At 50.5% G+C, this 26,277-nt stretch overlaps 8 protein-coding genes across 9 annotated transcripts; 3 read left to right on the top strand and 5 right to left on the bottom strand.

Annotated features, from left to right (window-relative positions):
* Positions 1-1,423: 1,423 nt before the first annotated feature.
* Positions 1,424-3,646, top strand: PV09_01419 (uncharacterized protein; the record flags this gene model as incomplete). Its single annotated transcript, XM_016354304.1, has 1 exon — positions 1,424-3,646. One exon carries the CDS (start codon positions 1,424-1,426, stop codon positions 3,644-3,646), a length of 2,223 nt encoding a protein of 740 aa, XP_016218399.1.
* A 2,185-nt stretch (positions 3,647-5,831) lies between these two features.
* On the bottom strand, positions 5,832-7,923 carry PV09_01418. 2 transcript variants are annotated; one of them, XM_016354302.1, is made up of 5 exons: positions 7,766-7,923; positions 7,297-7,712; positions 6,878-7,237; positions 6,395-6,828; positions 5,832-6,347 (listed from the first exon to the last, which is right to left on the bottom strand). In XM_016354302.1, the coding sequence occupies exons 1-5, from the start codon at positions 7,805-7,807 to the stop codon at positions 6,139-6,141; spliced, it is 1,461 nt and encodes a 486-aa protein (XP_016218397.1). In that variant the 5' UTR covers positions 7,808-7,923; the 3' UTR covers positions 5,832-6,138. The 2 variants fall into 2 exon arrangements, with proteins under 2 accessions (XP_016218397.1, XP_016218398.1); XM_016354303.1 differs by having other exon boundaries at positions 7,297-7,923.
* Positions 7,924-8,504: 581 nt separating this feature from the next.
* Positions 8,505-10,688, bottom strand: PV09_01417 (uncharacterized protein; the record flags this gene model as incomplete). The annotated part of the gene is made up of 1 exon (XM_016354301.1): positions 8,505-10,688. One exon carries the CDS (start codon positions 10,686-10,688, stop codon positions 8,808-8,810), a length of 1,881 nt encoding a protein of 626 aa, XP_016218396.1. The 3' UTR covers positions 8,505-8,807.
* A 1,365-nt stretch (positions 10,689-12,053) lies between these two features.
* Positions 12,054-16,835, bottom strand: PV09_01416 (uncharacterized protein). The gene is made up of 4 exons (XM_016354300.1): positions 16,441-16,835; positions 16,279-16,382; positions 13,368-16,225; positions 12,054-13,317 (listed from the first exon to the last, which is right to left on the bottom strand). The coding sequence occupies exons 1-4, from the start codon at positions 16,721-16,723 to the stop codon at positions 12,153-12,155; spliced, it is 4,410 nt and encodes a 1,469-aa protein (XP_016218395.1). The 5' UTR covers positions 16,724-16,835; the 3' UTR covers positions 12,054-12,152.
* Positions 16,836-17,001: 166 nt separating this feature from the next.
* Positions 17,002-17,996, top strand: PV09_01415 (uncharacterized protein). The gene is made up of 2 exons (XM_016354299.1): positions 17,002-17,295; positions 17,348-17,996. Exons 1-2 carry the CDS (start codon positions 17,248-17,250, stop codon positions 17,876-17,878), a joined length of 579 nt encoding a protein of 192 aa, XP_016218394.1. The 5' UTR covers positions 17,002-17,247; the 3' UTR covers positions 17,879-17,996.
* Positions 17,997-18,063: 67 nt separating this feature from the next.
* PV09_01414 (uncharacterized protein) lies at positions 18,064-18,901 on the bottom strand (the record flags this gene model as incomplete). Its single annotated transcript, XM_016354298.1, has 4 exons — positions 18,064-18,218; positions 18,302-18,352; positions 18,402-18,462; positions 18,539-18,901. 4 exons carry the CDS (start codon positions 18,899-18,901, stop codon positions 18,064-18,066), a joined length of 630 nt encoding a protein of 209 aa, XP_016218393.1.
* A 189-nt stretch (positions 18,902-19,090) lies between these two features.
* On the bottom strand, positions 19,091-21,176 carry PV09_01413 (26S protease regulatory subunit 8). The gene is made up of 2 exons (XM_016354297.1): positions 20,638-21,176; positions 19,091-20,569 (listed from the first exon to the last, which is right to left on the bottom strand). The coding sequence occupies exons 1-2, from the start codon at positions 20,870-20,872 to the stop codon at positions 19,635-19,637; spliced, it is 1,170 nt and encodes a 389-aa protein (XP_016218392.1). The 5' UTR covers positions 20,873-21,176; the 3' UTR covers positions 19,091-19,634.
* A 129-nt stretch (positions 21,177-21,305) lies between these two features.
* PV09_01412 (calcium/proton exchanger) lies at positions 21,306-25,644 on the top strand. Its single transcript, XM_016354296.1, has 4 exons — positions 21,306-21,985; positions 22,061-23,907; positions 23,968-25,128; positions 25,198-25,644. The coding sequence occupies exons 1-4, from the start codon at positions 21,787-21,789 to the stop codon at positions 25,447-25,449; spliced, it is 3,459 nt and encodes a 1,152-aa protein (XP_016218391.1). The 5' UTR covers positions 21,306-21,786; the 3' UTR covers positions 25,450-25,644.
* Positions 25,645-26,277: the final 633 nt, after the last annotated feature.

Below are 26,277 nucleotides of genomic sequence, written 5' to 3'. Positions count from 1 at the left end.
CATGTTATGGTCCACGCCAATGCAGAGATATTTCTTTAATATAAAAAGAAAGCTAAAGTTGTACTATGGCTTGGTCATTCTTCTTTTTCTCCATGAATAGCAGATTGGATTAGAAGAAATATTGTAAGTATATATCGACTATTTTGCCCAGCAATACTAGCGAAGCTGGCTGGTATTTTGTCTTTCAGTGCCTTCCTGAAGTTCAAAGAGTGAGAGCATAACAGCCGTAAGTGGAAATGCCTTGACGGAAGTCTGAAATAATATTATAAGATGGTAAAGTACCCTTTTATTATTTAATTCATTACAATAAGGGCTTAATCCATTCTGTTTTCATCTTCGAAGAAATGTTCCAGTAACGTATTGAGTCTGCTTGCATACTATCTTCACGTATGTGATAAAGTCAATGGCGCTCGGTTCATGCCTTAACATCAAGGGAGAGATTAATGAAGAAATCGAGGCAATGTAATTATCGATTATCTAGATCAAAATATCAAGATGGATAATAAGCTTATTTAATACAGACTGCGGTACTACATTCATGAAGGCCTGCACTCCGTGTACTGTACATTTGAGAAGATAGTGGCCCTTCTTCACACTTCCGATAACTTTTCAAACAGTTATATCAAGTTTTGATGCGCGTATGGTGATGCTAAAGGATACCAAGTTCTTCTCTGATATTTAATGACGCGAAGGCCGAATGTCCGCTGTACTGTACCAGCTCAGTGTAAGCCATGACGAATGAGCTAGTGCCTCTCTTGATTTTGGCCCCCGCTTTCTTATCACACACAAGCGAAAACTCTCTAATGAAACAGCATTGTTCTCTTAGACAACGCCAAATCTCTCCATAAATTGGTATGTAATGACTTATTCATCCATTCAGCACGCTCTATATGGAACGTATCCTTCTCGTAGTCATGCTCTCCAGCTTAAATGCCTTCTCTGCCCAGAAGAGCTCTCATAGAAACATTCATTTCTGAGAATGTTCCTCATGGTCCTGAAATCCTTGCTGACGTTCCAAACAGCATCCTATTTTTGGGCTGCTGTCACGCAAATGTGGCCAATGATGACTCGGGTTGGATCGGGTGAGCAGCCGTATGAGGAAGTGGCTTGCAAACCTGGGGACAGGCGGTCACCCATGTCTAATCTCACGCAAAGGCTTAAAGTCCACGGCTCCGCTTGTAGCAAGCCGCCGTCATTGTCTTGCTGAGCGTCTAAGCCCGCAGCGTCGTCGACTCGCTCCATGACATGAATGCAGAAAGAATCCGGGACGTTGAGCGTCTTGCGCGAGGAGTGTACTCTAAATGTATGTTCTCAAGAATCGAATTCCAATGCTCTAGATTGCAGCTAGCTAATAAATTTTGTCTAGGTCGCGATTGCGAAGGTAGAAAACAGATCAATAGAAGTTTTCTGTTGTAAGCTAACCATGTCCATAGGTGGATATAAAAACTTCTCAAATGATATACGGGCGCTACAGAACAGCTTGCAGGACATAGAAGATGCTCTCGTCTCGAATACTATTCCCACGTCAGAAAATGAATTGAGTCAGCTTATTAGCTCTTGCGAAAACGCGTTGAACGAGCTATCAAGTCGCGTTGACAAATTTAATTGTCTTCCTCTTCAGTCCCAACGCACTTGGGATAGATTGAGCTGGGGCCAGGACGGCGAAAGCAAACTAAGGGATCAACTTAGCAGTCTTCCACAAGAGCTAGGAGCATTTTACAAACGCTTACGAGAGTCACCAAGTGCTCAGATTGATCGTGCATTACAATTGCTCGTGAAAGAGGTTTCAAACGGGCGACACGAAACGTCAACAACGACCTCGCTCAGTACCGCAGCCGCGAACCGTGATGATCAAGCCAGATGGGAGCAACTGATCCATGACCTTGGTGATCTAGGCATCGAGGAGAAGATGGTAGTCGAGCACAAAGATTTCATAGTTGATTGGATCCTAAAAGCTATCAATGATGGTGTGCTTACAGGCGAAAAGATGCCCACAGAAGCGGAGTCCATATTACGATCGCTTTCACCACCACTTGAATCACTAGAATCGCTATCCCCAACCTTGGAATCGTTACCAAATCAGTCTCTAGATCGTCAATCAACTCCGTCGCCATCGATTGTATCTTCAAAAACAACAATACATGCGAGCACCACGCCTCCTGTATACGTCCAACTGAAAACAGCTCTCCCTTCAAAGGTGGACATCCCACCCCGACCAAACATGAGTGCATCTCCACCTCGGCCCGTTTCAATTATTAGTTCTAATCAGTTTTCCTCTACTACCATGCATGGGCCTCCGCCACCGCCTAATACGGATTCTACCGGAAGCAACATCCAAAAAAATGCCGAGATGATTTGCTTTCATTGGAATGGTCGAGAATGGAAACATGCTCAAGAGAGCCTCAAGGCCCAGATAGCATGTGTAGAACGGGGTGAGACTATCCACATATCTGGGGTTCCGCAACAACCAAACGTTCGAATCCTGCGATATCTCCTTGGGATATCATACAGCCTATCCGGCGACTACATTACTGCACGAGATATATTTGAATCTATTCTTTTGGAGGCAAACATTCAGCAACTTGCTTTCGACGACGGTGATATAGCGGCAGCAAGATGGCTTGGTGAAACGTGCATAATGTTGAATCAACTGGTCAATGCTTCATTAGCTTGGGCAATCTCATACTACGGAACTCTCTTCAAGAATCCTCCTCAGCCTCCGGGAAATCACAGAGACAAGTACATGCTTGAGGACTTGCGACTCCTAAATTCCAAAACTGGCGGCCTGCACTCTCTTAAGAGTGCCTTCACGAAGACCAATCGAGACGCAAGTTCTATTCTCGTCGGCGTTTCTGCAAGCCTCAAGTTTCAACTCGTCAGCACCGTCCTGGAAGTTATCTCACAGTATGACAAGCCAGGACACACCACTCGTCGATTACCACCAATCATTTCTATTGCAGAAGGATTTCTGACACAACCACTTGTGGCAAACCAATCGTGGCCCTTGCCACAAGATCCATTCTTTCGTGTGGACAGTTCAATCGACCTTCTTTACGCGCTCAGTCGGCCACATGCGCCAATAAACACAACTGCAATATCAACTATTTCGCTTGGTAAATCAAAGAGCTTGATCTACGTAACCCGAAATTCTATCAACTGGCTTGTGGAGGCAATTCGCTTTGCACTGAACTCGCTGGCCATTGAATGGAAGATTTACTCCTCGGAGTATCTGCTTCGATTCAGTCAAACACATGAACATATAGCATACTATGACTGTTTCGCTATACGGTTTCACAAGTTAAGTTTTCGCAACCTCTATGGGTTCAAGCTGAATGGAACTACGTATTCTACGCGGCAATTCACACACACAACTACTGCAAACCAACTCGACGAGAACGCAAGGAAAGAGATATTGAGGGCTGAACTCGCAGCGAAGCTACAAAAATATGTCAAACAGGCTGAGATTGACTACGCAAAGGGGAAGTGGCCACCCAAAGAAGCGGCCCCCCCTCGTTCTCCCCGCCTTTCTCCACGTAGAACGGCGATCGAAATGGACTCTGAAAATGTGCCACGTAGTGAATTGGCCGACCAAAACGAGCCAGTTCATGAACTAATGAGCTATGAGATTGCAGAGCTTCCTGGATGAAGTTCTATCGATCTCCAACCATTTAATTTTTGCTTTGATTGTAAATGGTGGTCTTTGTGCCATGCTGTTCTTCGCTGTGGCTCCCGAGGAAAGTTCCAAACAAAGCGATTGATCTATCCCAAATTTTGCATCAACTGATTTGCAAGCTCGATCTAATGTAGCCCATCTGGCGTTGATACTTAAGAGTCACGAAATTCTGCTCCCGATGTCTCGGGTCGGGAGGGCGAATGTAAGCTACATGCCTATTTTCGAGACAATGATATCATTCATCGGCTCTTATGCCGTAATAACAACCGTGCTAGGTTTTAATAAGATTTAAGTCGGCTTCCTGACCCAAGCACCCCTTACTGGGTCATGGTATTGAGTAATGACGGTGCTCTCACAACGTTTAACAGTCTTTAGGGTTGTTCACTCCAAGCCAATCGCCCCTCCACGTTCACCAATTCACATGAGCAGTATTTGAGCCTTTGAAATTATGATTATGAGCATCCAAGTCGAATGCGCAAACTAGTCGGTAGATCTGCCTGCTTTCTCAGGCAGATGTAAGATGTAGACCGTATGCTCTGCTTCAGCCTCAAGACTGTATATTCAGCTTAAAATTGGAGATTGAGGTACTCCATCGGCATGTATCACTTTGTGGATAAGTAATGGCGTGAAAACTTTAGATTCTCGTGCTCCTAGCTGCGAATTGATTTTGCTCAAGCTCTCGCTGATTGTCGAAGAAGTTTAAGGGTAGCACTGTTTCATTTGGCTGATAAGCCGCTAAAATGACATTGTTTAGGCGTAGTTTGCGATATAAAACTAGACGTTAAATTTAAATCATCCGCAATGTCACGAATCGTGAGCCAGAGTGAAGTCCCTATCGCTTTTCGAAAAATCATTCACTCCTCATTTTATCCAGAAATTATTGATTTGAGGTCCCCGCCCAGGTCTTGCGTGCGAGCTGATATGACCCCGCTGATTTTGAAAGGCGTTCACGCTTTCGAGTCGCCGCTCAACGTCTTGACATAGATGCTACCTTTTGGACTTTTCTTGAAGATGGAATCGCTCATCGATGCCGATAAGTGCTGGTTTTGCAGAATTATGGGGTAGTCTCTCATGAGAAGAGCAAGAAAGAATCGTTATTTCGTGACCGAACGCTTTTATTGGGCGATTAATGTTTTTCCAGGAGCTAGATAAATCAACTTTACTACTTTGCTATCAGTTGTGGCCGTATCGAGGTCTGCCATCGTCTTTCTAATAGATCGGACGTGCGACTCTTCTCCTGATTCCGTCATCTTTTAATCAGTCGAGCTCGTTAACATGCTTGAAGAGGTCGCCCAGATCAATTGTTTGTTTTATTGCCTCTCGGGTCGTGTTGGTCGGAACTAATAAACAATCAAGGTTGGGCTACGATTGCCCCATGTATGTCCACAAATATAAATATATATTCTATAAACTACTTAGTTAAACATATTGCGCCATTCATTGCCTCAAGCTCAGCACATTTGCATTTCGATGAGCTGTCCAAGCTGCTGAACAGGGCACAGCTTATGTTTGAAATCATATCCGCGTTATTATTCCGGCTTTTTTTTTGGCAAAAGATCTGGACTTGCAGGCCTCGTGCTACTGGAACGGCTCATGGGGTCCGATGCCATTTTCATTGCTCAAGGAGCTCCGCATCGTCAGAAGAATTTGCCTTCTGTGACCAACCCTAATTTGATCAGAGGATTTAGAACACGGGCGTCAAGGCAGAATCGAATTCAGCGCACAAAATATCGAAGACTCTTGTATGTCAAGAGGGAAATGTCAGCATGAAATTTCACATTAGCCATTGTAATCAATATGCTGCCAGTGCGATCGTTAATGCGCGCCGGATGTCGCTTGGAGTAGTTCTGTTCCAAATTTCTGACGTGGATTTGACACGCAAAGTAGTCATGATGACCTGCGAGTTTCTGGTGCTCTAATCATAGACACAATTGGCTTTTCAGCTCAGAACAGGTTGAATAAAATTGATGCTGGACAAGTTATACACGGCGGCTCAAGCGTAGACAATTATAATGGCTTTCTTTATTTCTTTTCTTTCCCTTCTTTTGGGTTAACGGGAGAAAAGGGTGGGGGGCTGCCATCAAGCAATGAATCTCCGTTGGAGCGGAACAGATTGAGAGGTGACAAGTATTCAAGTAGCTTGTATTCAATGTACCCAGTACGATAAACGCAACAGAATAAATGCACAGCATGGGGCAGGTTCTGTTCTCGCACTATGATATTTCGATTGTGGCATGATAATTCAACGCGCTATCCAAAATTCATTCTATTCATCGCTAGTTTTTTGTAGCTAGAGGAAGAGCCGATGGTTCCCTTTCTCAATGCGTTACATTCCCAATTTGAAGACGGATAGTGATGATCGATCGGATCACGAAAACAGATTCAGATTGTGCTGCAAACAGCAATCCAAAGGCCCAGTCTTGGAACTAGTCCATGTCGAGAAACGAACAAGAGCCTTGTTCAGTCTACACGGCCATATTGATACTGATTGTTTTCTCTTGGAGGTAGGCGAACAGCCCGGCCTTCCCAAGCTCCCGTCCATAGCCTGATTGTTTGAATCCACCGAATGGCGTCGTGTTGGCCGGAAATGCCACTCCATTGATGCCAACCGTGCCGGCCTTGATCTTCGAGGCCACTCGGAGAGCTCGAGAAATGCTCTCGGTGTACAACGCCGCTGTTCGTGTTAGCCGAGAAACGATCAACGAATTGTTGCAAGCTCACAGGAGAGACCATAGGCAGTGTCGTTGGCTAGCTTCACAGCCTCCTCCTCCGTCTCGAACGTGCGAAGGTTCAATACAGGGCCGAATATCTCCTCGCGGTAGATTTTTGCGTCATCTTTGGCATTTAGGAAGATCGTTGGCTGCACGTACAGTCCTTTGTGCCCTTCAATCTTGTTGCCGCCTACGAGAAGCTCAGCACCAGACTCGGCTTTGCCGGACTCAATGAACGACATGACGCGATCGTACTGGAGCTTGTCGGCCAGAGGGCCGAGCATTGTTGTCGCTTGCGCCGGATCAGATCCGAAAGCTCCTTCTGCGTTTTTGAATGCGTTCTTGAGTGCCTCGATGAATTTCGGCGCGATCGACTTTTGGACGAAAACGCGAGACGTAGCTGCGCACACCTGGCCGGTATTCCAGAGGAAGAGCTGTGAGTTCCTGGGAGATGGTCAGTCATAAGGTTGCTCCAGCATGGTACAAGACGCACTGTGTGACGGCGTTCTCCAAATTCGCGTCGTCGAAAATCAAAGCCGGGCTTTTGCCACCCAGCTCCAACGTTACTTTCTTCAGATTGCTCTTCGCCGCGGCATCCTGAACTTTACGTCCCGTCACACCCGATCCGGTGAAACTGATCTTGTCAATGTCCATGTGTGCTGAGAGCAAAGCTCCCGTGAGGCCATTTCCCGAGATAAAATTGACTACACCGGGAGGGAACCCAGCTTCCTTGTACAAAGGAGCGACCAAAAGTGGTGAAAAGGGCGCCTTTTCCGAAGACTTGAAGACGAAAGTGTTTCCCGCCGCCAGAGCCGGCGCAATCTTCCATGCGACGTATAGGATGGTTGCATTCCTTCTCCCGTGAGTAAGTTGTGCTTTGAACACTGCACCTGGACACGCTCATGGACATACCAAGCCGCGATTCCAGCGCACACGCCGTACGGCTCGTACTGGACTATCTTGTAGGAGCCGTCTTCTTCCTTGTAGCTCTCTCCCGCAATTTTATCAGCCCACCCCGCGTAATACCTGTACACGGATGCACACATCGAGGTGATCATTCTCGAAGACCCGGCAGGCTGACCGATGCTCGCGGCTTCGATTTTGGCGATCTCATCAGCCTTCGTCTCGATCAGGTCTGCCAGCTTCAGCATGCAATGAGCTCGCTGAGTCGGGGTGAAGTTCGACCACGGTCCTCTTTCGTACGCTTCTCGCGCAGCAGCAACAGCGCGATCAACGACGCTTTCGTCTGCCACCGGAACCGTGCCAACTACATGATCGTCGAATGGAGAACGCACTGTGTAGCTTTCCTTGGCTGCGAATTCGACAAACTGATCATAAATTAAAATACCGACGTCACTTAGGATGATGCCTGCGGACCGACCTCATTGTTAATCCAATGCCTGTTCTCAAGTTTCGAGGTCATGATGAAGGAAAGGCTCACGAAGACACGATCCACGACTCTAAAGAGATTTTGAAATGGCAGTACGAAATGATTCCGCGGGGTTAGCTCTTTATGATGCAAAAGTGGATGCTCGTATTCATCTAGTCAGCAAGAAGGTTAACTTGTCAATCTGACTTAAGCTTCCTCAGAAATGGGCATCATTACACGGAGCTAAACCATAAACGCCGATTCGAGCGGGGAAACAAACGGTTTTGACATCAGACACATCCACTAAGTCGGGATAGGATGAGTCGGCAGTACAGGCTCTTTTGCAGATCAATGTATTGGCAGCCCCTCATCGCCACGAGAAACCTCTCGTTACTAAGCATCCGCCTGGAACCAATCCGCCAAATTAGTAGTCTGGTGCCGGACATGTATCTAAACACACGCAGATTGCCGATATCACTCACCACCTTCTGGTACCTTTCCCTTGCAATAAATTGGCTTGGCCACAGGTAAAGTGTACCTTGCATAGGGCTTGCTCTCATTGCGAACACGTTATCCGGCTTGTGATAGTATCCGTCGATCAAATCAACAACATTGCCCTACTGGTTTCCATTATGAGTGAGGTCGAAAGAAAAAAAAAATCAATCATGACGAATGTTCCGGAACTTGTAGTAAATGACTTCCTCCGTTAGGCTCTAGGCTTGTGGACATTTCAGTCTTATACGAAACATGTACGTGTTGGAATAGATTGCTACCATATTTGTTGAGTGCATTACCAAAGATACAGTGGGCCATGTGCTCTGCCAAGATCCAGGAGCAACAGACAGCTCAGAGACAAAGGGGGACATAATTTGTACAGATCTCGAGGTGGGTATATGATAACAAAACAAAAGTTCCCGAACTCCATTTGAGATTCATATCCGCGTACATGGTCATAAAAAAAAGGTGCGTGGTGTAAGCAATTCATAATACAGCTGCACTGGCATTATCCTGGATGTTCCCACCAGAGCGCCTCACTGTTGTTTACGGGGTGTCATCATAAGTGATCCTCAGTAAGGATGTAAGAAGTTCTGCTGCTTTGACGGTTTGCTCGACGTTGGCGTCTTGTTCTGTCGTCATCATTTTCAGTGTCTCGGCCTGTAAGCTCTTGCTCCTGAAGCTGGCGTGCAAGTTCTTCATCTGCGGTCTCCTGTTCCTGAGAAGTGAGTGGAATTGCGGGAAACGTTCGTCTTCGGTGATTCCGTGAGCGATCTACGCGGGGTGGCCGAAAGATGTCTCCGGGATTGAGAGGATCAAATGGCATGTCTCTTCGATCTCGGAAAGGGTTCGGAGGCAGCAATTGTGGGAGTGGATTCGTGTCCAGAAGAAACCCCGGAAGCACAGGCGGCGGAGGTGGTGGTGGTGGAGGATGCAGATTTCCAATTCTCAAATCCAGAGGCGCCGCCGGAAACCCCTGGCCGGGATCCAAGAACTCTTCCACGCCAAACTCAGGCGGGACGTTGAACCAAGGACAGTCACAGGTTTTCCATTTCTGCGCGCACAACATGCAGAATTCGGCGTTGCATCTGCACCGCATGTGGTTGCAGCCTTCACTGAGCTGAACCATGGCCCTGCAATTGTAGCAGCGTTGCCAGCCCATCTCCTTGCCAAGGTCGAGGACCTGTCTGGTGGCCTCGTCGTTCTCACAATAACGTCCGCCGTGCCACTTGAGGCCGCACTTCTTGCACACCTTGGTCTTACACTTCTTGCACTTGCCAAACTTCCTGCCCGTCGCAGGATCGGTCTCGATGTACTTTGGCTTGATCCACTCTCCACAGTTCTTGCTAGGGCAGTACAAGCGATGTTTCGTGGTGTACTCGGCGTACTTGCGATTCCATGTGATCTTGAAGGCCGTGTTGAGCAGCCGCTCGACGTGTCGAAGAGGAATCATCTCATCGGTGCAGCATTTTGGAGGCATGAGTTGCGGGTCTTCGGTAGATAGGACAAAGAGACGTTTCAAGCATGTGTGACACATCCGGTGTTTGCACTTAAGCAATGCAGATCGCTGCTTCGATACTTCGTCTAAACAAGATACGCATTCTGCTTTTGTCGAAGAGGACGTGGAGGATTTCCCCGCCGATGGCGTCGCGACCGGTGGCTTTGATTCCTTACTGACGGCCTTACTTTTCAAGCTAGAACCCGATCTGGGTGATTCTGTCGGCTGCTCTGCAACATTCGTCGATGTCGATGCAGAGGCCTGGTGCGGATGCGACGAGCCGGACCTTCGAGTATGGCGTCGTACAGCCATGCTTGATCGCGACTCATTTGTTTTGCTGTGAGCGGCTGCGAACGTCTTTGGGAGGAATATGGCCTCGAGAACCCCTGGCTGTCGTTTTTTCTTCTTGGAGGAGCTCTTCGTCCTATCCGCGTCCAAGGCGCTCGGTAAAAGCGTAGGTACGCCATTACACTCGTTTTCATCTCCGCCTCCCCTCAAAAATGCCTGTTTCTTCCGTATCTGCGCGATGTCTACCTGGTTTCCAGACAAAGACTTGGTCAGCATGGGCAGATTCCGGGCTTTTTCCATGTCCCACGGCGGGTCTGCCAATGCGCAGCCAGCTTCTTCTGCCTCGCTGACCTCGCGCTCGTCACATCCAGCGTTATCATAGTTATTTACCCCGTCAGTTCTTTGTAAGTCATCGCAGGCGATCTCATTTTCAACATCTTCGTCGTCGTCGTCGTCGTCGCGGTCATTATCGAAGTCGCCGTTGGTGTAAGAACGGCTGTAGACGTCGTCATTCTGGGCTACAGGTTGCATCCCATGACTTTGCAAGTTTCTTTGCGCCACCTCGCCCAGCCGCTCTGGTATGAGGCTGTACGGGCTGTCGTTCAAGTTCGTGTCCCCAAGAGCTGCGTGTGCGCGCGAGACTGGACCGGCCATCGCCGCGCAGACTCGTCGCACGGCGGCGCCCTTTTCTGCGGACGAAGAGACGCACAGGTTTGCACAGATACTGCGCGATCCGAGGAGGAAGAAGAAGAAGAAGAAGAAGAAGAAGAAGACGACGACGACAGATGCGGCGAAGAGCGAGTCGCACGCCGCCGCTGCTCGAGGCGCGCAAGTGGAAAGTTGAGGGTCGTTCTCATCCCACGCCAGCGAGCGAGGGCGGGACTGCGGGGCTGACGACTCGAAACACCGTCTGTCGCACGCGCGCTGGTCGACGAGCCAATCTTTTGCATGTCAGCTGTTGCCTTGCTGTGGCGGGCGATGGCGCTGCTCGACTTGATTTGCTTCCGCTTCGCCCCCCAAAAGATGCTCACTGGCTCGTCCTCCCCTACAGCTCGCGCACACCCGCTTGCGCTGCTCTCCCTCCGCCCACGCACACGTGTATGCTCACCACATCCACGGCGTCCGCTCCCTTGCTGTTCATTTAAAACCTGCGCCGACAGCCTCGAGGCATACCAATCATGTCCTTCTTCTGGCCGGCTTTGCGGGCAATGTGACCCTCCCTGATGGTCGTCCCCCGGATCCTCACGCATCTCCAAAGGCGACCACGTAGACCTCGACGACGTGGCCGAGCGCTCGTTTCCATCTTGGAACCCATGCTTAGGAGTCTGCAGAGATCAGTCCTGCCTTTGCGTCAGCATGAATCGTCCTACCTCGATCGTCTCCAAATCTTTATGCCGTCATGGGCAAGAGTCAAGCTTCAGGCAGACACGTGACATCTCCCGCTCTCTGCTTCCTACCATCGTGCTCGATCAAAGGACTCGTGAATCTCAACTCTTCGTGACTGCAATCTCAGGAGACGGCCCACAGATGGACAGCCTACTTCTGTACGGTACTACAAACTCGAGCAAGGTCGGCCATGTGCACGTTGGAGGACTGCTAGTCGAGAATATGAGCCTGACAAGCGTACCTTTCCTCTGCCATCCAACCCGGATCGGAGCGGTGCGTGAGAATGATGACAGTCGCGGACACTTCGACCAAGGTTTGGTCTGCACTCAGCTGTAGCAAGAGTTCACGCCAGTGATGGCGTTGGATTGCCAACGCTCAGCTGCACTATCTCCTCTCACGTCTTCGGAGCTAAAAAAAAAAATCCGTTGATTATGTAGAGGATCTAGCCTAGCGGTTGACAGTTTTGTAGAAGATCGCCAAATTCAGCGCGCAGGTTGAATACATCTGCCTCGTACCTCGACGACACAACACGGGAACCCCGCGAGCGCAACAGCTCGTGGATGAGAATTACAGTCGATCTGAGCGCCTGTCTCACCGGAGTTCTTTGGATTGATTTTCGGAAACAGCTTTTGCGTAGTTTGAACATCCATGCGTTACTGTACGTATGCTATCCCAAGCGTGATGCCTAGAACCCTCACACCTGGCTACATCAAAAAGCATCCTGTGCACCTTTTACGCAACCTTCAGTGCAAATCCAAACAACGAATCCATCTGCACCCATTGTCTCCCGTTCTTATCAAGATGCGCCTTTACAACATTTCTGACTACCTCCCATCTTTCCCTATTTACTTCTGCCAGCACACATATCTTTTCCTTCTTTTCGCTGGCAATTCGGCCCTCTCTAGCCTCCTTCTCTGCCTTTTCTCTGGCGTTGTCAACATCAAACAAGCGGCTCAAGAACAACAGCTGGTTGTACAGCATCTTCTCAGTGTACTCAGCGTGCATCTTGCCCAGACAACCGTGGCCAAGTCCCTTCGGGCCGAGACAACGATGTCCGTAGACACTCATTTGGCGAGTTCGAATGCCGCAAGAGGGGTCATCGCACACCAGAAAATTGGCGTAGAAACGAGCGGTATGCTGCCGAATCTGCGATTCCATCTGGGCAACCAGACTGATGTTCGGCATGACTTTACCACAACTTGGATTGGGGCAAGCCAACCCTTCGTGTGAAATGACCGCCTCCTTGTCCATGTTCGACGTGCTGTCCATCATGGGTATGACGCCTCGGAAATTGAACGACGTCTTGCACATACGGCATCGCAAGCGTAGTGGAGATGCGTCCTTGAAACGTATCGCATCTGGGATCTGGCTTTCCAGTGGTTGAATTTCCTGGTCATTTGCACTGACAGTACCACTTGCACTGCTGACACGGTACTTGCTGGTGTCCAGACCCAGGCACTCGGCAAGCATAGTGACATTGGTACCACTAATCGGCGCACAAAGACGCTCAACTGGAGGTAGTATCTGCTTGTGCAGGTAGTAGTCAATATCTGGCTTTAGTCCGGAGTCAGGCTTTAGAACATCGTCGACAGGGAATGCATTCTTCGCTGCGTTCTCAGCAGAGCCGCCGTTTTCACCGGTAATGATGAATGACATCACGTCTTTGGCTTTAATATGCTTGCCTTTGGCCATCTGCTTCAGGGCAACCTGGACTGAAGGCATGGAACCTGCATTTGGGTACTCCTTTGGTGCCTTCCCGAGCTGCGTGTGGATGATATACTTCATCAGTGGGATCTTAAAGCCTCGCATTTCGGAAGCAAGTGAGCGAAGATACTCATGGATGTTTTCAACGACAGTTTCTGGTTCGTCGCCGGACAATAGAAACGTTAGCAGCTTGCTGGAATTTGCTCAGTAAACGTATCGAATATTGTCTCATGAACCACTTACGATGAAGTGTCCTTCGAAAGTTGACAGTATTCCCTTCGCCTCATGTCTAAACCCTTGACTTCAAGCTTCTCTACAAACTTGCCATCCTTTTCTACCAGGTTGATAGCTGCATATTTCTTCTTGGCATGGAGTAAGATTCGACGAAAGACATTATCAATGTCAATCTCAAGCAAGCGGTAGCGATCGTTCACTTGCTTCTTAAACTCGTTGCCGATCTTTAATGCGTCCTGGATGTTGTCCATATTGGTGTTGATCATAACGGAGTCAGTGTCGCCGTAAATGACACGAAGCATGTTGCTTTCGGCGAGCTCTTTCGTGTTTCGAAGAATTTCACGGCCTTTGTATGTCGTGAGCATAGCTAGTGGTCGGGCATAGAAACGAGACTTGGTATAACCCAAACAACCATACATAGAGTTGGCTGTGAGCTTCAGGGCAAGCTGCTTGATGTCCCATGTGGCGAGCTGGTCTGGCGTAGCATTCTTGTCTTTCATCAACTTTTTGACCTCTCTGCGTCGCTTCACGAGGGTAGCAATGAGCTTCGGTAGGATGCCTTGTGCTTGTTCAGCGTCCGGTATTTCGGGGACTCGATCTTCTTCTTCGCCGATGTCCGACCGTTCGACGGTGGTGAAGCAGATGTTGAACTCCTGGATAATACTGGGATACAGGCTGTTGAAGTCCATAACAAGGATGACCTTATCGTAAAGGCCTTTTTCGGGCTCGAAGACAAGACCTCCCTTATATTTGTCCTTCTTCTTCGCATCAGCGCCTCCCTCCTCGCCATCTTCATGCTCCTCCTCATTTTTCTGTTTACCTTTACCCCAGACCTTGTCGGGGCAAATGTATTTGTTGCGATGGAATTCATGCAACAAAATGTATTCATTGCGCTCGGCTCTAGTGCCGCTTAACGTACGAGCCCAAGAATTACCAGCTAAATTAGTCAAAACTTTGGTGAGAGGCAACATCTGAACTTTCAACGCCAAAGCAGAGATGAAATAGGTATCCGTCTCACAATGCCTCAGGTAATTTATCAGGCCCTTTGGTGTGGAGCACCAAGTTTTGAGCGCGTTCTCATTATCGAGCTCGACTCGCTTCTCATTGAGGAACAGCTCACACATCTCCGTGAGACTCCACGACTGACACTTCATCATGAGAGACTTTCCCATGTCATTAGCCAGATCGCAGAGCAAGCGGCCAGCCGCTAGCTGACGCTCGACAAAAAAGCTGCCGCCACCCTTGCCCATATTCTTCGGCCACTGACTCCGCTTCAAGCGGCCGATTCTGTGCCAACCAGGGGTGTTACGCTCCCGCATTCGACTTAGCAATACGCCGAAATCGACGTCATCCAGTTTGTGACCCATAAGCACGTCCGGGTCATGATTGCCTAGAATAGCTAGAAACTTGCTGAGCAGGGCAGCTTCATTGCGTTCCATGCCAATCATGCCTCTATGTCTCTCAACCTCCAACTTAAAGCCGGTGGGATAATCGGCGCCAACGGGTCTCATTATTGTGAAAGACTTCGAAGGCAGCTTATCTGCAGGTGTAGTCTCGGCTAGAGACACATTCTCGTACACACGAGCGCTCGCGATAAGGAGCTCTTGCTTGTTTTCTCTGATGTTATATGTAGTGCGTAACGAGATGCTCATGAGTGTTAGCGGGGGAGCGTCCATACTGTCGGTCTCTAACACTGAAATGGCCTGAGGCTTATCCACAGCTAGCTCGAGCTTGCACCAGGAAGCGTTGTTAACGGCGTTGAAATCTCCGCCCTCAATTTTTAGCCAACAAGGTCCCATAATGTTCTTCCACAGAACGAACTGCTCGAAAAGTGCAGTGTTCGTACCAAAAACATGTGAGAACGTTTCCCCAGTAGTTTCTATGCTTAGGGAAGGCTTGTCATAGGGATATCGCAGCTTGAGATAGTCTGCCTCCTTTGGAATATCTGGAAGTTCGAAAGCGTATTTGCGTGAGCTAGGCTTGATCTTAAATGATCCTACCCGCAGCTTCGACATTATATCAGAGACTTCGTCGTAGACGTCGCTCATGCCCACTTCTTCATCTGTGTTTCGCCCATGCTTCTGTCGGTATTCGCGCGGCAAAAAGTAGAGCGTCCTCATAATGTTGTCAACCTTGACAAAACAGCTCACGAAATTACCAGATTTCTTGTCTTTGACTTTGCCGAAAAGACATAGACTGCCGTTGATCTCCGTGTAATCGAACCAAAACATGCGGAGGCTTCCGTCCTCTTCGACAGCTTGTTCCGGCTTGAGCTTTCCAAAACTTTGGCTCTGTGGTGCTGCTGGACTGCTCAGGATGTTCAGCCTGTCCGTAACGCTGTTCCACGAATCCGCCTCAACATTTTCGACCTTTGCCTGCGGGGGTGATGAACTTGCGGGTGATGGATACGCTTCCTTTTTAATCTTTGGGGCAGGTCTGGTACCTGACATGTTGATAGCGGGGCCAGTCGAGGCGACATGTCCGACTGTTTGCGCAACTTCCATGACGTCGTCGTCGCTCTCCTCCTCAGTCTTGACAGTCAGGCTCTTGCGTTGCACCGCCTTTGCAACAGGCGAAGAAGGCAGAGGGTCACTCATAGGTATATCCTCATCCGGTGCCAAGGCTATAAGCTCGTCGTTGAAGGCATTTTCAGTAGGCGGTGTGTGGGTTTGGAGAGCACTCTCGCTCTGGTCTATGCGAGCGTTCTTCGACGGTCTGACTTCCGGCAGTGGAGGAGATAGTCGCTTGCGCCGGTTTTCAAGCTTACTAGGCTTTGAGCGCGTTGAATTCCGTGGCACGTTGACATGAACATCTACTTCGCCGAGCAACTCCGCCATGAATGCGTCGTCTTCTGCTGTCTTTATAGGCTGTCTGAAGTAAGCATTATCGAAGTAAACGGAACGACACCAAGGGAATCTACCTTTGATCTAGAGACTGTTGTTGTGGTTTTTGCATTGAAGTACTGGCTGATGCCATTGCGGATCTTGTCACGCCTCTTTTGCTCTTCCTCACGCTGCTTCTTGGCTAGAAGCCACGCGTCAGAACTCTCTTATTACATAGTTCAAAGTCAGAGAAAACATACCTGCTTTACCTCGCGGTTGCGGTTCGTCGTCGTCATTACCGCTGCCGTCGTCATCGTAGTGGCCGTCGTCCCAGTCCTCTTCTCGACCGTCATCCGCATAGCCTTCGCCATTGTCGTCTACGACGAAGTCATCGCGATCCAAGCGGCTACGTACAACCTTCTTGTAGCCTTCCTCGTCCACCGTATCGTACAAGCTTTGGTATTCTTCGACTTCATAGGCGACGGTCGACCTGCTCTTCCGTGCCGCGGCGAGCTGGGCCAATCGCTCTGCACGGCTCGCCATTGCGAGAACAATGGCAGTAGAGCCAAAGGTCGGTCAGCAAGGTCGCTAAGAACGCGTTTTAATAGAAACGGGCGTGGTGATACCCTTGAGATTCGTAGGGGAGAGATCAAATCGTTTGGTGTTGACCACGACCGTAATAGCGTCAAACGTCGCTTCCGTGTTCAGTCGCGTCGCACCTGCCGCAACGCGCGCGTCGTCCGAATTTGGCCTAGCGTTCAATCCAATTTGGAGGTCAAGCCCCCGCCATTATAACGTGCTCTGTACTTCGCCGCCCAAGAGTGGTACAAAAGGTGGCGCCATCATCAGCACAATTGTTCAGCCTGCAAACCTTGATCCGATTCGAAGCAATCACGGCAATCTGTGCGCGCAGTGTCGACCCCGGCGTACTCTTCAGAACCTTTGACATCCCGCCGTAGTGGAGGTTTGATTGAGAGGTGTCCAATTGGAGTTTGGTCGAAGTTACATCCAAGCGCACTACCAGACACCAACTCATACCAGATCATCGATTCTTAGCCGTAGCAAGAATGCCAGAGTCGCGATCGCGCGAGCCACTTGTGTGGATAGATTGCGAAGTATCGATTCATTCCTCCCGCCTCGCCTTTTCTGGTGTTAATGTAGAGTCAGATGACGGGTCTAGACTATGACAATGACCAGATCATCCAAATAGCATGTTTCGTGACGGGGCCTGACCTGAATCTGCTTGACTCCGAGGGCTTCGAGGTCGTCGTTCACCAGAGCGAGGAGACCATGAATGCAATGGATGACTGGTGTCGGCGAACCCACCACAACTCTGGCCTCACTGCAGCTGTCCTTGCCTCCCAGGTGACGCCCGAGATGGCTGCTGAGCAGCTACTTGATTATATTAAAAAGCACGTACCCGAGAGCAAGAAAGCACTTCTTGCAGGCAACACTGTGCACGCGGACCGTGCGTTCTTGAGACGAAAGCCGTACAACCGAGTCATCGAGCATCTGCATCATCGCATCTTGGACGTCAGCACCATAAAGGAGGCAGCCAGACGGTGGAGCAGTGACGACGTGCTGAAAGGGTCTCCCCAGAAAAAAGGCATGCACGAGGCGAAAACAGACATCCTAGAAAGCATAGAGGAAGCTAGATATTACAGAGACACGTTGTTTACACCAAAACCGAGGGAATAAATCCAAAGCATGTTTGATAACTTTCAACTGCCCTATGAGCATACAGCCTCAAACAAAGTCGTTTGCAAAACATAATCGCAACTGACGACTGCCCGAGCAGTTATTTTCCGTGAGCTCTAGACCACGAATTGTTTTTTTCTTAGTTCTCCTTTTGCTTCTATCGACGCCCCTGCGGATATCGGCGCCTATTTGTGCATCTCGCCGCCTTCAGTCATCGTTGCATCTGCACGTGGGTACAGTCGATATGAGACATCGGGAGGGTCGGACATGGCTCCTTTCCTCACACCACGCAAATGACGTTGGTCCTCGGAGTTTTCGATGAGCTTGAGAAGGATGTCGTCTATAGCAGCGAGTCAGTGATATGTCAGTTCGACATTTTGAGTGACCACCCGCCTCGAAGCTGTTGGTTCATTGTCACCTCACCATTGCCTCTACGAGGTTTGTTTGTCGCGAGGGTATGCTTTGCGAAAGGTACTGAGTTTGTTTTAGTGTGCATTCTCTACTTGATATCACGGTATCTCACTCACGGTTGGCAAGATAATTGCGGCATCGCAACTCTGCCGATTCAAGGAGCTCGGGATGCGCTGTTTCAATGAACAAGGGCACTTTCGGATCGACGAAGAGAGCATTGGGGCGCAGTTTCTATTTGCGCGTGCGTACCCTCTCGCCATGCTGCCTCAGCCTTTCTGACGCGTAGTCAACCTCGCGGATTTGGCTCTTGTATGCGTCCTTGACTCCGCCGAGGCTGAATGGAGATGTGGTATATGCAGGCTCTTGCGTCCGTGGCTTATACTGGGGCGGATATCTTACAGCGAAGAGTCGAAGTTTCGTGGCTTCACCAACTCCAGCCAGACGTGCTATGAGCGGAAGCAAGTTGGTAGCGTCGAAGACTCTGTAACCACGAGCGAGATACCATATGGCACATTCAGGAGGCTGGATTCCTTTAACCCCACAGACGAAGATACCATCCAGGTGGCTAGGCTCGATGGCCTTGAAGATTGGTTCACGAAGGCGAGGCGCCATTTCTCCCAGTAGATAGCCTTCGGCGTCTTGACCGCTAATCCATGACTGAGTTCAATAAAAAGACAATTCTCTGGACGACATTCGTCCCAGTGGATCTTATATAGGAAATCTGACCTGGATGATGGATTCTAGGTCCACGACTGCCAGCGTGACGAGGAGATGGTCTAACAATAGAGAAGCAGAAAGGCGGTTGCATTAACGGGCTTCCAACAGAGGCTATTGACGTTTCGACAAAAGGCTTCCTTCTAGTATCTGCTCTATCTAAAGAAGTGACTGCTTTCTATGTTCAAGCTTCGCGTTCCTCATTCCACCACGGCCACACAGTCACTTACGCTCGATCATTGTTCTGGACAAAGTGAGTAGAGCGCCAGTGAGGACCGACACAGTCATGGCACAAAGGTGAAGCGAGATCGAAAAGAAAAACAGCGTCGACGCGCAACCTTGATAGGGGTTATTGCCGAAATGCACGTCGCGCACGTGCGAAAGAACCCTGGAGGTTTAGAGATGGGAAAGGTTAAAACGCTCACTTTGAATGCATGATGACTTTTCCCGGCATCGAATTCTACATGCGTCTTGGTACAAGCGTGCTGCGTGTCTTCAGGCAGCATATCTTCACATCTCGATGCATATAGTATACACAATGTAACAGTGTCTTGCACTAACGCCAGAAAATGCAGCGAGACATGATGCGCAGCGCCGATGATTCGTCCTCTTACCGGCCGTTTGGACGCTTTTACTTGAAGAGTTTACCCAGCGAAACCTCCTTGTCGTCATGCTTGTTCAAAATCTTGGCTGTGGCTAGATCAAAGTCCTCCTGCGTGACGTGTACGCGTCGCTCCCTAAGAGCATACATGCCCGCCTCTGTGCATACACCCTTCAGCTCGGCTCCTGAGCAACCGTTCATCTTTTCCGCGATCTTGGTGAGGTTGATTCCTCGGGTCAGGTTCATCTTTCTGCTGTGGATACGGAGAATGTCGGCGCGAGCTTCGACGGATGGTGGTGGGAACTCGATCTTGCGATCGATGCGGCCTGGGCGGAGCAGGGCTGGGTCGAGGATGTCAAGACGGTTGGTGGCCATGATGATCTTGATGTTCTTGGTGGGTTCGAAACCATCAAGCTGGTTGAGCAGCTCCAACATTGTACGCTGTACCTCTGAGTCGCCACCGCTGGAGCCCTCGACTCGTGACGAGCCGATCGAGTCGATCTCGTCCATGAAGATGATCGAAGGAGCGTGTTCGCGAGCCATGACGAACAGCTCACGCACCATGCGGGAACCCTCGCCTATGTACTTTTGCACCAGCTCACTGCCGCTCACACGGATGAACTTGCAGTCGGTGTGATGCGCGACGGCTCTTGCCAGCAGGGTCTTGCCCGTTCCGGGAGGGCCGTACAGGAGCACCCCCTTGGGCTGTGCAATGCCTAGCGACTCGAAGAGTTCTGGATGCTTGAGGCCAAGCTCGATCACTTCCTTGATCTCCTTGATTTGCTGGTCCAAGCCACCGATCATGTCATAGGTGGAGTCAGGGACCTTTTCGACCATCATGAGCGAGACGAGCGGATCGACGGACGAGGGCAGCATTTTCTCGAGCTTGTAGCTGTCGCTGAGGAGAGTGACGCGCTTTCCGACCGTCAACTTGGAAATGTCCACATTATCGCTCACGTCGACGACTGTAGACCAGGCGGCACGTGTTAGCGCAGACACCAGGACAGAATACCAGAGCGTAGGTGAAACGTACCATATTTGCCCTCCGGATGCACCTTGACCAGCACCTTCTTCGTGCTCATGACCTTCACAACCTCTCCCACATAGCTGCCCGGCTGCTGCAGCAGACCCAGTTCTTCGCGCAGCAGACGCACTCTCGAGTTGTAGTCGTTTCGCTGGGCTTCCAGTCGTCGCAATTTAGCCTGGCCCTCTATTATTTCCAGCTTCATCGACTCGATCTTGTTGTGAAAAAAGGTATCGAGCGCCATGATGGCGGGTGGAAGAAACAGGGCGCGGTGTTTCTTCTCTGTCCGAAGATGATGGAAGACGCGGCGCTTGTATCGACGGCGAGGGTGGCAGAACCAGACGCAAGACGAGTTGTCGATGGAGGCCAAGTGAAGATGACGAGCGGGTGGAGGCGAGTCTTGCTCGTTGTTTTTGTGGCTGCTCGCGTCGTTGTCGTCGGGACAGGACCAAGCAAAGAGAGAGCAGCAGGAGAAAAAGCAAGTTGTTTGAGCAGTTCAGTCGACGAGATCTCTGTGCTTGGATGACGAGTCCGGCGCTGAGGTCAAGCCAAGGCAGATGCTGGTGATGTACACGGCCGGATCGCGTTAGACCAGGAATGCGAGCGACCAGCACCAACGTGAACCAGCACGTTCAGTGTAGCGACTCTGTTCTTTGTTGTTCTTTACGAGTCCACAGCAAGCGCACAACGTCTTCCTCCTTCTCTTCTTCCTGGCCTTGAATACCACATACATCGCGCGCAAGAAGCACAAGCAGAAGCTGTTTGGCCGGCGCAGCAGCAGCGTCGTGCGTCCGCGCGCAGCTCCAACGCCCCAAACATTTGCTAGGAAGAGCAGCACGTTAAACTCAACTTAGATGCGACCCCCAGCTCACTCTCCCCACTTGTGACCGTCAACTCATTTCCATTTTGTTCGTTCTACTTCCTCTTGCATGTGGCATCGCGAACGCTCAGCATTGTTTCATCTTGTTTTTATGTCGAACGATGCTCGCGTTCTCTGCTCTGCCGTCTGAGCCTCGTGACCAGCCACTGCGTACGCAGAAGTAAACAAGGTGACCATACTAGCTCTCCGACAGCTCCAACTCTCGTCTTTACTGCGTGATAAGACGTATCGCTGGCTTGTTGCTACAATCAGACGACGTCTTCTGCAGGTCTTCGATAATGTCGAGCGAAACATCGCCCACGAGGAGGAACTCCGAGATATCCAGGCACGAGCAGAGCTCTGGTGGTCCTCCTGATGTCTCGACGCCGTCCCAGAGCCAGAGCTCGAGCGCTCACTTCGGCTCCGCCAGTCAGATGTCGGACACTCCGCGAAGGAGACCGCCCGTTCTAGGATCCCAGGCTCAAGTCGAGGGCTACGGTAAGTTACGTACCATCCAAAGGTAGCTGTGCGACGATGTTTCTGTGCCTAGATCGCTGACCACGACTTCTGAAGGCACCATCAACACGAACCCACGCTCTTCGCGGACATCCCAGAGGCCCAAGCCATCCCGGCGTTCGACATCAACACACGTGCCTCACAAGGGCCAGGAATTCTCTGTTGACGACGACGAGGACGAGGTCGACGAGGAGCTTGAGCGCAAGAGGGAGCAGGAACGCGAAGAGAGGAAGGCGGCCAGGATTCAGTCCTTGCGCCGTCAAGCTTCTACCGTTCGACGCCGTCCTGCGGCTCAGGCACCTAACCTGGCCAAGGTTGACTCTGAGGGCGACGAGGACGGGGAAGGGGATCGAGCTGCCCCGGCAGCCGCATCTGCAGCGTCGGCGTCGGCGCCGACGTTGGCATCTGGATCGGCTCCTCCCGCAGCAGGCGACTTGCCTGTCTCGTCTGGCGAGGAAGTGACACTTCAAGGAGAAGAGTCGGCGGATATACTCGATGACTGTGTCGAGGATGAAGAGGACGATGAAGGCGCTGTCAGTGAGGCAGAAAGCTTCACGCTAAAGGACCGTCAAGATGCCATCAATGTCACGCATCCGTTCGGTATACGCATTTGGAAGCCTGCTCTATACAAGAAGGGCCGCTCGGTTCAGCGTAACGCCGAAGCTGATATCCACTCTACTCCAGGGGGCAATGTCAACGCATGGCTCTTCGTTTTTAACTACCTCTGGACTGTCTGCTTTGGCTGGTGGCTTGGCTTACTCTGCTTAGCTGGAGCATTGCTGTGTGTGCTCGTCAGTCTCGTGTCTGAATCCTGCATGGCCTATGCCGTCGTGCTCTGGGGATTAGGCCGCTATCTTATCTATCCTTTTGGCAAGTTTGTCACCCTGGTTCAAGACGAAGCGTATGCGGAGGAGGATGAAGGCGAGGGTCGAAGTATCAGCGAGTATGAGCAATGGCAGAGTGGTGACCTGGAGGAAGGTCGCCTATTCTTTGGCCCCGTCCAAGTCAGCCGATCGCTTATCGGGCGACGAAGAACGAGTGTCGAATCCGCCAGCGAAACCCAGAGCTTATTGGGAAGACACGGCCGCAATGCATCCACTGTCGCGGGTGGATCACGTACTAAGCGCAGGATGTTTGGTCGCGGCAAGTGGAACTTCGGTCGCATCGTCTTCTACATGTACTTCTACGGGCTGATCACTCCAGCGCTTATGCTCGTGTCGTGCATCTGCTGGTTCTTGGTCTTCTCCATCCCGATGGGCAAAGTAACTCTGCTACTATTTGATCACCTCCGTCGGCATCCTCTTGCTCTGTCCTTCCACGCCGCTGGCAAGGACGTCAGACACCCTGACGGTCCTCCTTCGTCCGTATTGGTCTGCACATACAGAGCCGCTGGCCTGAAGTATTGGAAGTACACTATAGACGGGACGAACATCATGCTCATCAATCTTCTAGCCATTGTGGTATTCACAATCTTCGACTTTTACGTCCTGAATGAAGCTTTGGGACTTCGGAGCCCAATCACGGGAGATGCGTTCATCTTCGTCACCGCGCTTGCATCCATCATGCCACTTGCCTACTTTATCGGACAGGCGGTTGCATCCATTTCGGCGCAGTCGAGTATGGGACTCGGTGCTGCGGTGAATGCCTTCTTTTCAACGGTGGTTGAAGTGTTCCTGTACTGTGTCGCACTGAAAGATGGGAAACATCAGCTTGTAGAGGGCAGCATTATTGGGAGCATATTTGCCGCCATACTGCTTCTACCAGGATTGTCCATGTGCTTTGGTGCGCTTAAAAGAAAGACACAGCGCTTCAATGTCAAATCTGCTGGCGTTACGTCTACCATGCTTCTCTTCGCCATGATAGGTGCCTTTTCGCCAACCTTGTTCTACCAAATTTACGGAAGTGTAGGTTACACTGCTGTTCCGGCAAAGAAAATAACAGTACTAACAGGATTTTCTTGACAGCATGAATTGAAATGCTCCGACTGTGATCCCGACGACAGGCGTTCAGAAGATCGAGATTGCCGTCGTTGCTTCTTTGCTCAAGTTCCAGCTGTGCACGACAGCTTCTATCAGGATGCGGTGCTTCCGTATATTTACTTCTCAGCTGTCACATTGTTCCTCTCGTACATCATTGGATTGTTGTTCACTCTTCGCACGCATGCAGCTGTGATTTGGAACACTGAGGTAGACGAGAAAAAGGGCGCCAGCATGGAAACAAGCCATACGTCCGCGTCAGCTGCGCACCCACATCCTGCGTCGGAAGGACTTGACAGGCTTGGATTGACACGGCAGACGACTGCTGGATCCCTGGATCGTGACGTTCGAAATTCGGCGCTGTATCAACGCATTCTAGGACAGTCCTTACGGCATGCAGGAGTTTCATCACCCACTGCTGATATCCCTGGGACGGTCAAGATGTCACGGCCAGGCCCGCCTTCGGCAGATGGGGAGCCAACTGGTGTCAAATCTCCGCACATTGTCCCGCCAAAGAGCAGAGATGGCGAGGCGCCTCCTGCCTTTCATCTTCACGGACTTTCCGACGCAGATAATCGGGCCCTCATTCGTGAAGTGGCGGAACTGGCTGCCACCGCAGCCACGGTTGCTGCTCGCGACGCCCAGACACGACAACCCCACCACCACCGCACTGGTACGGCCGGTCGACAGCATCGTTCTGCTCACGAGCAAAGTGCTCAAGATGCACGCATTCATGAGATGGGTGGGGCGCCGGAGATTGGCGGTCACGCGGCCTCCGGTGGGCATGATGCGCCGAATTGGGGTCGCTCTAAATCGGTCATCATACTGTTGGTTGCTACCCTCGCTTACGCGATTATCGCTGAGATCCTCGTTGACACTGTGGATTCTGTCCTGGACAACGTGGACATTGACGAAAAATTTCTTGGAATCACCCTCTTTGCTCTTGTACCGAATACGACCGAGTTCCTGAACGCAATCAGTTTTGCGATGAATGGAAACATTGCGCTAAGTATGGAGATTGGATCGGCGTACGCGCTTCAGGTGTGCTTGCTCCAGATTCCTGCGTTGGTGGCGTACTCGGCGATCTGGGGTAGATTCATCAATCCCGAAGACGTCATAGATCACACTTTTACGTTGATATTCCCTCAGGTACGAGAGATTCTCCGTCAAGTCGCTTTCTTTTCACTCTGGTTGGACTAGCTAACACGATGATGACAGTGGGACATGGTCACAGTAATCCTCTGCATTTTCCTTCTCTCGTACATGTACGGTGAAGGCAAGAGCAATTATTTCAAAGGGTCTATTCTGATACTCAGCTATCTTGTTGTCGTGCTGGGCTTCTACTTTTCGAGTTATGAGAACGGGGGAGTCGATGCAATGGACACGCTTGCGCTAGGGATCAGTCCACTCAGTCCAGCTTGGAGGTCAGTCAAGCAGCACGGGTTCGAGATGAGAGGACGCGAACTATAAGCACATTGTGCGACGAATGACAGCAAGGCATGTCATACTTTGTAGAATTAGGGTAAAAATTTTGTGAGGTGTAACCCAGGGCATGGCGCGGCGCAGAACGGATATAAGCTTTATTGGGCGTATGATCTAAAACAGGCACTTGGGCTGACAACTCATCGGGCTTTGAAATTCATTAATATCATTTCTCTATCTTGCTCTACGATGTTTCTGCGTAACATCTGTGTTGAGAAGTCGCTCCAGCGCTTTTTTATTCCCATCAGTCCTAGGCGCTTGGTGATTGCAAGTTCACGTAGGAGCTCCTAGTGTCGACTCGCGTACATCCGAGCCTCTCTGATGACAGGCGTCTCGTTCACGATGTCTCAAAGGACACCAACCGTTTCCACGGTCGAAAGTGGTCCCGATCACGTGGTAGTATGGCCGGAAAAAGAAATGGGTCAGAGGCTTTTGCTGATCTGAATGAATCGAGGCTGTCATGCCTCAGCAGGCTGGCGGTAGCTACGGCGGGGATTTAGGCCACGAGTTCTGGATCTCACGAAGCGGCGGCGCCGTGTCGACAACGGCGGAAAGACGTCGAGGGCAAAGTCGCGCTGGGTAGCGTTTTTTTGCTGGGTAACTCTTTCGACAAAGCAGCGCCCGCCTTCGAATCCGGCTTCTAGAAACCGGGGTCCCGCCAGCGTGCGGGTCCCACGCGCAATCCCGAGCTCTCCCGCGACGCAACGCAAAGGTCGAAGTGCGTCGCTCAGGAATTAGCACATGCTGATTGTCTCGGTCAAAGATGGTTTGTCCAAGCCCGAAGCTGCCAGACCAAAGTCGCCTGCAGCAGCCTGA

The sequence above is a fragment of the Verruconis gallopava genome (assembly GCF_000836295.1).
Source record: "Verruconis gallopava strain CBS 43764 unplaced genomic scaffold supercont1.3, whole genome shotgun sequence".
Taxonomy (NCBI): Eukaryota; Fungi; Ascomycota; class Dothideomycetes; order Venturiales; family Sympoventuriaceae; genus Verruconis; species Verruconis gallopava.
This window is presented reverse-complemented; position numbering and strand designations above follow the sequence as displayed.

Coding starts and splice junctions, on each gene's coding strand:
- PV09_01413 (XM_016354297.1), bottom strand. CDS start 20,872: ATGGCGCTCGATACCTTTTTTCACAACAAGATCGAGTCGATGAAGCTG. Junction 20,570..20,637: donor GCATCCGGAGGGCAAATATG/GTACGTTTCACC, acceptor CCTGGTCTACAG/TCGTCGACGTGAGCGATAAT.
- PV09_01416 (XM_016354300.1), bottom strand. CDS start 16,723: ATGGCGAGCCGTGCAGAGCGATTGGCCCAGCTCGCCGCGGCACGGAAG. Junction 16,226..16,278: donor CAACAGTCTCTAGATCAAAG/GTAGATTCCCTT, acceptor TACTTCAGACAG/CCTATAAAGACAGCAGAAGA. Junction 13,318..13,367: donor CTTTCGAAGGACACTTCATC/GTAAGTGGTTCA, acceptor AGCAAATTCCAG/CAAGCTGCTAACGTTTCTAT.
- PV09_01412 (XM_016354296.1), top strand. CDS start 21,787: ATGTCGAGCGAAACATCGCCCACGAGGAGGAACTCCGAGATATCCAGG. Junction 21,986..22,060: donor GGCTCAAGTCGAGGGCTACG/GTAAGTTACGTA, acceptor CGACTTCTGAAG/GCACCATCAACACGAACCCA. Junction 23,908..23,967: donor TCTACCAAATTTACGGAAGT/GTAGGTTACACT, acceptor TTTTCTTGACAG/CATGAATTGAAATGCTCCGA.
- PV09_01415 (XM_016354299.1), top strand. CDS start 17,248: ATGCCAGAGTCGCGATCGCGCGAGCCACTTGTGTGGATAGATTGCGAA. Junction 17,296..17,347: donor TTGTGTGGATAGATTGCGAA/GTATCGATTCAT, acceptor ATGTAGAGTCAG/ATGACGGGTCTAGACTATGA.
- PV09_01418 (XM_016354302.1), bottom strand. CDS start 7,807: ATGACCTCGAAACTTGAGAACAGGCATTGGATTAACAATGAG. Junction 7,713..7,765: donor GGCATTGGATTAACAATGAG/GTCGGTCCGCAG, acceptor ATTTATGATCAG/TTTGTCGAATTCGCAGCCAA. Junction 6,348..6,394: donor CACTGCCTATGGTCTCTCCT/GTGAGCTTGCAA, acceptor TAACACGAACAG/CGGCGTTGTACACCGAGAGC.